Source organism: Pipistrellus hanaki (genome assembly GCF_964339955.1).
Source record: "Pipistrellus hanaki genome assembly, chromosome: 14".
Classification (NCBI taxonomy): Eukaryota; Metazoa; Chordata; class Mammalia; order Chiroptera; family Vespertilionidae; genus Pipistrellus; species Pipistrellus hanaki.
In genome coordinates, this window is record NC_140516.1 from 13,396,227 (window position 1) to 13,408,301 (window position 12,075).

General features: G+C 36.7%; 1 protein-coding gene across 4 annotated transcripts in view; it reads right to left on the reverse strand.

The window, feature by feature from the left end:
* Positions 1 to 3,111: 3,111 nt before the first annotated feature.
* The window catches only part of SAMD8 (sterile alpha motif domain containing 8), a 64,541-nt gene continuing 55,577 nt past the window's right edge, over positions 3,112 to 12,075 (reverse strand). For all 4 annotated transcript variants that reach the window (XM_084904881.1, XM_084904884.1, XM_084904883.1 and 1 more), the window contains 2 exons: positions 7,441 to 7,591; positions 3,112 to 7,283 (listed from right to left, as the gene is read on the reverse strand). In XM_084904881.1, the coding sequence (XP_084761007.1) occupies positions 6,979 to 7,283; positions 7,441 to 7,591 (456 nt within the window). In that variant the 3' untranslated portion in view covers positions 3,112 to 6,978. The remainder of the gene's footprint in view (positions 7,284 to 7,440; positions 7,592 to 12,075) is intronic.

Consider the following 12,075-nt stretch of genomic DNA (forward strand, 5'->3'; position numbering starts at 1 on the left):
ACATTTCAGGAAATGATTAACAATGGAATATCATACTGTCATTAACAAGAATGAAGCAGCCTGACATGGCTCAGTGATTGAGCATCAACCTATGACCCTGGAGGTCACGGTTCAATTCCGGTCAGGGTACATGTCTGGGTTGTGGGCTCGATCCCCAGAGGGGGTGTGCAGGAGGCAGCCGATGAATGATTCTCTCTCTTCATTGATGTTTCTCTCTCTTCCTCTCTGAAATCAATAAAAAATATTTTTTAAAAATTAGCAATTTTTTGCCGAAACTGGTTTGGCTCAGTGGATAGAGTGTCAGGCTGCGGACTGAAAGTTCCCAGGTTCAATTCCAGTCAAGGGCATGTATCTTGGTTGCGGCACATCCCCAGTAGGGGGTGTGCAAGAGGCAGTTGGTCAATGTCTCTCTCTCATCGATGTTTCTAGCTCTCTATCTCTCTCCCTTCTTCTCTGTAAAAAAAAATCAATAAAATATATTTAAAATAAATAAATAAATAAAATAAAAATTAACAAATTTTAAAAAAGAGTAATTATCATAGGTACCACTCTGGAATGAATAGAGAAGAAAATCCAGAATCCTGCCTGGACACTTAGGCTTATCAAATTTCTGCATGTGAGATTTCAACCGTGTTGAAGTCCCTCAAATTTCATCACCACTGCTGAAACTGGTTTGGCTCAGTAGATAGAGCGTCGGCCTGCAGACTGAAAGGTTCCGGGTTCGATTCCAGTCAAGAGCATGTACCTTAGTTGCGGGCACATCCCCAGTAGGGGGTGTGCAAGAGGCAGCTGATCCATGATTCTCTCATAGATGTTTCTAACTCTCTATCCCTCTCTCTTCCCCTCTGTAAAAAAATCAATAAAATATCTTTTAAAAAAAATTTCATCACCACTGCCGGAATGCTCCCCAGCTAAGCCTCCAAAATCAGTCTTTGTAGAAAAACAGAATCAAATTTCATGCACTATGACGTCTTATTGATGAAGGCTGCTGATTAGTCTGTATCAAAAAGCCATTAGGTACAGATATTCTCCTTAGAGTGGGATCCAGGGCTCCTCAGGCTGGACAATGAACAGGTCATGGTGGTTTGTAGTTCTGGCTCTCACGGGGAGTTCTGTGAGCTGAGAGCACACAGCATTTAAATAGCACGCTACTCTAGCAGAGGCCTTCGAGCTAGCATCTGGCCTTCTTCAAAATTAGAGCTGAGGGTGACCACTGAGCTTCTCTGAGGCATTATATTACCCCAACGTCATCCTCAAGTCTCCAGCAGGGCCGGCTCCCACCCCACTGCATCCTGGGAGCCCAGCACTCCCGCAGAGACAGTGCTGGATACAGGTATGCTATCCGTCCTGATTCCTATCACACCGCCCAGGAGCAGGAGGCACTCATTTATGTTGTCTTGATCTTCCTTGACTCGGGGCAAAGGCCTCCTGTAAGCTACTCCTAGTCCTGGTTCCTCGACCTACTAGCTTGGGGTCTCTAGCTTTCCCTTCATCTCCAGGGATCTTCTGTGTACTTTCTACTATCTCCAGGGTTGGCAAATTGTGGCTCGGGAGCCACATACGGCTCTTTGGCCCCTTGAGTGTGGCTCTTCCACAAAATACCACGGCCTAGGCGAGTCTATTTTGAAGAAGTGGTGTTAGAAGAAATTTAAAAAATTTGGCTCTCAAAAGAAATTTCAATTGTTGTACTGTTGATATTTGGCTCTGTTTGTCAACCACTGTACTATCTTATCATTCTCTCTGACTTATGCTTTTGCCCTTTACCAATTCCAGTTTTATAGAACTACTTATATTTTTCTTTACAATTTAGATCCTGGCAACAGGAATTCCCGATGCTTCCATTTATAATATAATCAAACACATATCCCATCAACAGTTCCTTAATACACACACAAACCAAATTTTTGCATGAGAATTAGAGCTCTCTAAGCTTTTCAGTGTCCTCAGGAGTTATCCTTCATGGAGGGCTCAGCTTAAGTTTCAGGAGTTTAGTTAATTCTCCCTGGACTCTCAGTCCTCAGTGAGCCTCTTACTCTCTCCAGCTACCATGAAGACAATAAATTTGTCTATTGCCTCAGTTGTTTCCAAACATTGCCTTCCCCTACCCTCAATCTCCCCGTCTTTCCCCCCTTCCCGCCCCCAGCCCCAAAGGGAAAACTTATTAGGAAAGCCCAATATGTCAAACACCAACTCTGGAAGAAAATGGTACAAGCTTCATTTCCCTTCCCCTACCCCTGAAGATGTTCAACCAAGGAGTTTAAAAACTACTGGTCTAGCTCTGGCTGGTTTGGCTCAGTGGATAGAATGTCAGCCTGTGGACTGAGGGTCCCAGATTTGATTCCTGTCAAGGGCACATGCCCCGGTTGCAGGCTCTATCCCCAGTAGGGGGCAATGCAGGAGGTAGCCAATCAATGATTCTCTGTCATCATTGCAGCTTGTCTTCCTAACGCTGACCTGAGGGGATGATGGTGTCCTCCTAAATAATCTCATTTAAATCAAATACAAAACAAAAACTTTAATGTGTCCAGGAATAAGTAGATATGTGCTTCCCTTCTCTCCCTCCTCTCAATTTAATCTACAATTTTTCTAATACCCCCAGGATGATCACTTTTCTTTCCTAGTGTACAGAAAAGAAAAGGGAAAGGGAAAACAGCTTATCTAATGAACAACTAAGAATTAGAAGATGCCAGGGTCTAGATACATTAGGATTTAAAGTTGCAGGGCCCAATCATTTGCAAAAATAAAAATTCACGGTATAAAAAAAAACAAAACAGGCCAGCTACATTAACAGTGCAAAGACAAATAAGAGACTGTAATCCAACTTTCAAATGTTTTATTTTTAGTGTTTTAAAACTTTTTAATAGAACAAAGATATAAAATAATATATATTAGTTATATCTGGATTTAATTTAGAATCAAGATATTTACTTATATACAATACTGTGCTTCAAGGTATGGCTACCACAGGAACTTTCACATCTTCAAGTAATACTAGTTTCTCTGTGGATAGGGTGACAATTAGGTAGAATTCTTGAAACAAAACATGCTAACTTCAATTCAAGCTAATTTTGTTCCCCCCATTATGTACCAGTTTTTATTTCCTTTTTTCCCCCCCTTCATATTAGAAATACTTTAATTGTCCTAGCAATCCATAGATTCTCAGAATAAAAAATTATTAAAATTAAGCATTTTTAAGATGACATTACTGATAACATTGCTTGGTTATGTTCAGACAACTCAGTAGTTCAGCTTGAAACAGACCTGAAATAACAATGAAATTACCAGAGTCCTCCTTCTCTCTCCATATGCTCAAACATGGGGTACACGGAATAAAAAAGTCCTTTGGTTAACTTAGGGTGGAACATACTCTAACAATCAACTTTTTTGGTAGCTGAATTATGGCTTATAAATTTCACAGATATTTTTATTGAACTTGATGCAAAGTAATGGCCATGTTTTAGTTACTTTAAATTAGTGGCATTCGCTGGGGGTAAGGGGTAGGCAAGAAGGGGACCCAAACCAATTTCCATAGTAATGTCAGCCATTCAAAGTCACTCAGAGACAGAGAGGGGGAAAAAGAATCTCAACCTCTTTCCTTTTTCATTAGTCACCTGTAGCAGCCTGGCTTTGACGTTACCAACAATTCTCCTCTACAAAGGTACAGGGGAAATCTGGGCTAACCTTTGTACCACTGCAAACTGCCAAGGAAAGACGGCATTAAAACTGGCATGCCTTGTTGGCTTTGCAGCTATCTAAATGAAACATACCCTGTTTAAGTATGCTATTGAAGTATTCTAAAAGAGAGCTTTCATGTCTCAAATGCCTAAATACCTTAAGAACCATTACTACAATTACCTTTGGCAAGGGATAACTTAAGTCTACAAAAAGACTATCAAAGAATTAAACTTATTAGATCAGAGTGTTTAAAAGAAGAATGTAGTTAATTTTCCCAAGCATGTTGGAATTAGAATCCTTTAAAAAAAAGTTTACTATGCAACTAATGATGAAACTGCCTTTTGCTGAATCCAGTTGAAGCAGGTTAGTGTTATGAATATGACTTTGAATACATAAACACTTTCCAAACAGATGTTCCTAAAACAGACTGTTTCCTATCAGCTATTGAAGCATTTGGCTCCTCTGCTCTCCATTTACAAATTACTGGATTTTGGAATTCTAACAACCAGGCAGGTGCAGGGTAGAGAAGAATGCCACTTGCCGTGTTACACTACCAACAGGGCTCTTAGTCAATGGCTTTTTTCATGTGAGCAGTTCACACTTATCAACTGACTGGTCCTAAGGCTACACTCAATGCTTTCTGGTTTAAAAGGATACTACTAATAAACCGACCCAGTATATGACAGTTGTTTTTTACCCTAGCAATTCCGCACAGAGAACTATGGAGAGGATAGGCATATTGAGAGTTCAGCAGCATAGCAACAAAGGTTCCTCCCAAATTATTTGGTAATAACAGTAAACTTGCCTTCTTCAAAATATCCTACTCCCTGTGAACTTCAATTACCTTTTCAGTAACACTGACCAGTATAGAATTCAAAAATATAGGTAGATCATGCTGTCCCAGGAACATAGAAAATGCATCAAAGATTTTGCATATACCTCCAGTTTGCACCCCAAACAAAAACTTTCTTGGTTCCTTCTATAATGAGGTCTCAAGTGTTTAAAGATGTAAGCCCCTCACTAGTCTAAGACTGAAGAACCTAATACAAGGTCACAAAATATGTAGATGAAAAGCATGTAGCTTCTCCACCTAGTCACATTCACAACTATCATGTAAATGTAAATACCACCTCAACTATAGTTTAGATTTTACCAAGAAAAAAAAAAAGACAAAAATCTGGAAATTTTTGGACAAACAAAAGTGACAAAAATATATGTTTCATATTAAGAGGAAAAAAAAAACACGGAAAATAATTTTGTCTCAAAGTTTTCTAAGAAAGAGAACTGGAGATGACCGATTTATGTAAACATTGTCTTGTAATAGTTATAGAAATAAATTATAAGTCTAGCTTACCTTTTCCTCAAAACAGATTTGATAAATACAAGGTCTAAAGTTATCTTACAATCCTTACTGCCGTCTGCTGCTAGGCACTCTCAATGTCTATAGCTCTGCGAATTAGTTGCAATTTATTCTTGCTATTTTGTTCTAGAATAGAATCCCTATGAAGGAAATAAGACTGATGGTAGGAAATTTACCATTAAGTAGTTGCTTAACATTCTTACTTAATGTTGCCACAGATTTTTTCCAAAGCCAACATAAGTCCCTCCGAAGCTAAAGAAAAAATGACAGTACATCTTTTGACATGAAGGGTCTAATTCCCCTGACAGTTAAAGGACGCATCCTTTATCCTTCATGATTACACAATTTCCTTAGATGAAGTATTGGCATTTTTGTCCCTAGCATGTAATAGAATCAACAGTTTGAGATATTATAAGACTCTCTTGTATGAGATTTAAAAGTATAATAAATTGCCTTATGCCATTTCTCAAGTGAGAATAAAAAATAATGTTCAGAGCAGACTCAAACTGGGATCATGCAGCACTGGCTAAAACCTGTTCGAATAATATTCCTTTCCAGCTCAATCCATTTAGGATTCTCCGTAGCTTATACAAGGTGGGGATATAATGCAAAGTGCAAAAATAAAAGGTTTCAACCAATAAGAACCAGGCTCCTGCTAGGTAGCCTAATTTTAGACCTCAACATGCCAGCACCTTTTCTAATTCCTTGTTTTAAAATGGAATGTAAAAACTACACAATTAATAATCTAAGTGGCTAAGCTCATCAGTTGGGCTTCAAATTCCAATCCCACAACCATCCTACTGTCGCAACTACTCAATAAAACCATTAAAAGTGAAGTGACAGATATTATTTGAAGTCAAGTTCCTACTGTCGTAAATAGCAACTAAGTTATATCTTTTCCTAATTGCCAAATTAAAACTAAATAGAAAGAATGTATGTACACAATTGTATTTAAAATATAAAAAAACAATAAAACCTTTCATATCCAAATATGTCTGTGGCCAAGAATGAGAAATTTCAAAGCCCCTAAAGTTATACTATGCTCACAACCTGTTATAAACTTCTTTTCAGAAAGAGAAAAAAATATTTTTTGCATGCATATCTCCATACTCAAGGACATAAGAACTTTATCTAATGTCTGGTAAACACTCCACTGTTTTGCTCATTAAATAACATCATTAAAAAGCATAAAACTGGACTGCCATCTTACTAACAGCTATAGCACAAAGTTATTCCAGGTACCTGCATCACTAAAATTCAGCCAATTTCCTTTTTTATGGATGCAGCTATCTTTCCTCATAAGTTTATGGTCATACTGAACCCTCAGAACAAAACAGGAACTGCACTTTCGTTGCATCTTTGGTGAAAAATGCCTGTATTATACTTGTACTCTGTCATCCTGGTATGTTCAATATACTTTCCTTAAAGGCAAAAATTATGTTAGGAAAACCAATTACTTTCCAGAGTTGCATTTTTAAAAACATAAAGAGATTAATTCAAAGAACAAGTATTGTTCATTTGGTAGGGGATTTTCCTTTGAAAATAATAAGAAACTTCAAAAAATATTATTTCTTGACTGGAATCCAACTTGAAATAAAAAAAAAAAAAATCTTTCAACCAGCAAATTGCTTAAGTTGATTTGCTTAAGTTCCAAATGCAAATATTCAACAGGTAAGGGTAACACCCTGACTTCAATCACATTACTTCTGCCAAAAGAGAAAAGGCAAAAAACATCTATTTAAGCTTTCCATTCAAACAGATATGTAAAGACTCTTAATCGCTCCTTCATGCTTTCTATAATCACAGCCTTGCTCAGAACAGGGAACTTTGTCAACATCAAAGCAAAAAAAGCAAGGCATCCAGGAACAACCGAGGGGGAGAAAGCAAAGTTACTCACTTTCAAGAACTACTGAATATTTAATCATGAACCTATAACATAGTCTTCATCCAATTAGTCTTTTCATTATTGCTGGCTTTGAAAACGGCCAACAATATTCATTAGGTACTGTGCCATTAACATTACACTCAAAAAAAGAAAACATGGGAAACCAAATTCTTGCTCTCCTACTCTGCTGATATGCTCTGGTATTAGCTAGAGTATGGTAGTACAAAAAGAGTCTTGTTGTGATATAAAAGGCAATAAACACATCAATGGAATAGTGTTCATGAGCAGCCAAAATGAAGAAAATTCCAAAGAGGTTGAGAACCCAGGATAAAGTGTGCAAGAAATTCCAGCTTCTTGGTGAATCTGGGAAAAGGACAGAAAGATAATTTTAAAACCACATTCCTTCCAATGCCTCTTACACATGTTTCTTAGGACAGTCTCCCATTATTCATAGAACTTGACACCCTTCCCACAGCCTCCTCTGCAGTTAGCCATCTAATATGCATCACCAGATACTTACATTCAGTGACAAAGAAGTTCAGCATAGTTAGGACGACTGTGTGGCCACTGAACATGTAATCTCCACAAGTGTGAACACCGGTTAGGGTCATACCAAAGCCACTCCAAATGGCAAAGGCCCGGTGTAGTTTCTCCCACACACTGCCATATATCTATAAAGAAAACTATGCGTTAGTGCTTTAGATGCTTAAGGAGGTAAGAGATCTGAACATCCATTCCCATTGAAATTCAAATGCTGCCTGGCTGGGTAACTCAGTTGGTTAGAGAGTGGTCCTGATACACCAAGGTTGCAAGTTTGATCCCCAGTCAGGGCACATACAAGAATCAACCAATGAATGCCTAATAAGAGGACAATAAATCAATGTTTCTCTTTATTCCTCCCTCTTTCTAAAATCAATAAATTAAAAAAAAGAAAAAAGAAATTCAAATGCTGAATGACTTAGAAATAAGATCTAAGCAAAAGCAACCAGAAGACTCCAAGACTAATGAACTCCAGATATCAAGAATGCGTGGTCAAAGCTTGTCAGTACTCAGAAATATTTTGGTAATTAAATAAATAAAATCAATATAATTTGAACTTTTCTACTAGGAGTTTCTTTATAAGAGAAAAGGTGATCACAATACAAAAGTTATTCTAAAGTTTTTAATCCAATAATGAAGTAGTATTTATTTGGTTGTTCTTGCCAATAAGAAATAGGCTGTGACAAAGACAATGGCTACCAATCAATATCCATTCTCCCCTTCTTCACTGGTTACAAAATCTCAAATGTATTTGAAGTGACAATGAACTCAATCGAACGAAACATTGCATTTTCCAGCCTCCCTTGCAGCTAGGTGAGGCTATGTGATTAAATTCTGTAAAAAACACACACAACATTATGAAAGGGTAAAAGGTTTCTGAGAGAGCTATTCTCTCTCTCTTTGGTTGTCACATAGCCTTTAGTCAAAGATTAAGAAAACATGTTATCATTTATAGTCAAAGATTTTAAAGTATGTTAGTTATGGCCTGCCTGAAAAGAAAGTTCCAGGAAAAAATGTTTAAAAGTATATTTTGCTTGAGATAATAGAAAAATGTTGCTAATTAAGCACAAAACAATGATAGCTTAGCCTTAATAACAAAGGTCATGAGATGTTTAGTTTCTGCTTTTAGCTCTAAAGATGTCACTGACAAGCAATTATGAGATATTTTGCAGAATCTGGGTTCCTTAAACAGATAGACAAAGGCACCAAATAAGATGTCAGGAACTGAACTAACCAGACTAAGGAAAACCACAAAAGCTTGCACAAGAACTAACCGACGTGCTTCATCCTCAGACCCTAATTTGCAACCTTCAATCTTTGCCTTTAAAAACCCTTGCCCAGCCGGCACTGGTTTGGCTCAGTGGATAGAGCGTCGGCCTGTGGACTGAAAGGTCCCGGGTTCGATTCCGGTCAAGGGCATGTACCTTGGTTGCGGGCACATCCCCAGTAGGGGGTGTGCAAGAGGCAGCTGGTCGATGATTCTCTCTCATCGACGTTTCTAACTCTCTATCCCTCTCTCTTCCTCTCTGTGAAAAATCAATAAAATATATTAAAAAAATAAATAAATAAAATAAAAACCCTTGCCCAAAAGCCATTCGGGAGTTTGGGTTTAAAGCAATAGCTTCCCATTCTCCTGGTTTGGCACCATGGCAATAAATGTATTTCTCCATTGCAAAACTTAGTGTTCAGTGTTTGGCTTTGCTGCTTGTAGAGTGAGTGGTCTGATCCCCTGGTAAGGTAACAAAATATCTTCAATAGAAATTACAATTTCATTACAAAGCTCATTTGCTGATTATACACTAATCAGCTTTTTCTGCCTTAATGGAGGGCAGGAGATTAAGAAGAATTTATTAATAGAGAAAATAAAAGAGAAGATACTAAAGTACACAATTTGGTTCTTTAATAATGAGAATAGGGTTAGACATGTTACTCTCATGAAAGTAAAAAATCAGGCAGCCCTAACTGGTTTGGCTCAGTGGATAGAGTGTAGGCTTATGGACTCACAAGTTCGATTCTGGTCAAGGGCATGTATCTTGGTTGCAGGCACATCCCCAGGAGGGGGTGTGCAGGAGGCAGCTGATCAATGTTTCTCTCTCATTGATGTTTCTAACTCTCTATCCCTCTTCCTTCCTCTCTGTAAAAAATCAATAAAATATATTTAAAAAAATCAGGCAGTGGGGGGGGGGGGAATGGTAAGATATGTACACAGATAATAATTTAATAATTTAAAAAATGATAAAAAAAAAAGAAAAGAAAGAAAGAAGAAATTATCGCTCAATTACTCAAGTCTTCTTATCCTTTCCAATCTCAAATATCAGAAAAATTAAGTTGTAACCTCACAATAGAATGAGTAAGATGACTTGATGAGAAAAGGTGTAAAAATTTGCTTTAAGAATTCAATTGATTAATTTAAAAACAGGCATCTTCTTGGTTCTGTCCCCAAACCTCTTACTTCTGAGAATGAGATTTTAAGCAATTAATTTATTACAATGAAAATGCCCTAAAGAGTTCACTGTAAAGGATTTGATTGCCTGTTAATATCACCTTAACTTTCTATTTTTAATGACTGTTGCAAATAATATAGGTCAATAAAGTAGGTTATCTTATAATTCCAAGCAATTAACAGCATTTAGGGCAGAATTTGAATAGAAAGCTCCATTATTAACTAACTGATCATGAAAAACAGTAATTAGAGGCAGTAAGAGAGCTGTCCATACTGTAGAGTGATGGAGTCTAATTTATTTTTATACTAGAGGCCCAGTACACAAAATTCGTGCACTGATAGGGTCCCTAGCAGCTGCCGACTTCCATTCAGGAACTCCCTCCCTTCCCCTGGCTGCCTGCTGAAGCCGCCCCCTGGCTGAACTCCTGGAAGAACTCCAGTGGAGGGGACAAAATGCATACTACATTTTTATTATATAAAATGTAGTGTGTGTGTGTGTGTGTGTGTGTGTGTGTGTGAGTGTGTGTGTTTTAAATAAAAGTTTCAGTCCAATGCACATATATTTAGTAGCTGACACATAATTAAATCCTTTGGCTACAGGAAATTATCTTTTCAATATAATAAGTTTTCTTTAAGTCTCTTTTAATCAATTAGAATACTAATGGAGGAAACTGTTCTACCCTTACTTCATATCATGTACAGAAACAAGTTCCATAGATTAAAGATTTAAATATAAAACAAGACTACAAAAGTTTCAGATATCATCTTTCATTAATCAGAATGGCAGTGACTCAAAAGATTAACAGCAAATGGTGCTGGCACATAGTGGTGGGAAAACTGATATGCATACATTGTTGGTAATAGTGCAAACTTATTTTTTTTCTAGCAGACATTTGAACAATACATCATAATTTTTAATTTTATAATTAAAAATTATAAAATTTTTATAATTTCACTTTCAAAAACTTGTTCTTTGATTTTATAATTCCACTTTCAAAAACTTGTCTTAAGATGATTAAATAGTGAAACAGCATAAACGTATATGTATGACAGCACTGTTTATAAAGGTAGATTTGGAAACCACCTAAATGTGCATCACTTGGAAGACTGGTAAATCATGCAATGGAATACTCTGCAGCTATTGAAAAGATGAAGTATGGCTATTTATATTTCTTCAGAAAAATAGTAAACATAATATTAAATAAAACATAAGGTAAAAAAAACTATGCCTGTAATATAACCCTATCTTTTGTTTTTAAAAAAGTATCTATCCAGATAAACTTATTTGAATGTATAAGCATGCTTAAAAATAGCCTATATGACTACCAATGCCAGTTAATAGCATCATTTATGGTGTAGAGTGAGAGAAATTATGCGCTTTTACTTTTTAACTTGTACATTTCTATAAAATTTGTATTTTTAAAATAAAGCATTTTATTATTTTAAAAATTTTATGGATTCTAGAGAGGAAGGAAGAGAAAGAAACACAGATTTGTTGTTCCACTTATTTATGCATTCATTGGTTGAGTCTTGTACATGGCCTGACTGCAGATGGAACTTGGTGTATTGGGATGACACTCTAACCAACTGAGCTATCTGGGAAGGACTAAAGTTTGAATTTTTATAATAAACTTATATCACTCTGTAATTAGAAAAGGTTACTCTTCCTTTCTGGGACAACAACAACTTTTACCTTAAAAATGAGACATTTCTTTTACTCTGACTCCTAACTTTCATATAACCCTTCCACCTTTTTTACTGGCCAGTCTCCTGATATCTGGAGAAAGTTTGCCACCCTTCAGCTCAGGGCTTTACTTTTAGCTCTTGATCGCCTTTGGCTGCCTAATCTCCCCTTGTTGGCATTTCAGCTATTTATATCGCAGCAGAAGAAGTGACATTTAATTTGGTTTTACACTTTACAAACATGAAAATAACAAAGGTGTTAATATATTCATTTGAATATTTTGGAACACAACTAAAGCATGGAGGCTTAGGGTAATAAATTGTTTTGGCCAAATTTAATGAGTCACAACAGCCAATTTTGAATATAAAGTAAAGGTGCTTTTCAGGATATTTTTATTTTTTAAAGCTATTCATTACTCAGGTTTTTTATTCCCAGCTGCATAATCTCTTCTCTCTCAGTTAACCAGAAAAGATCTCTACAATTTACCA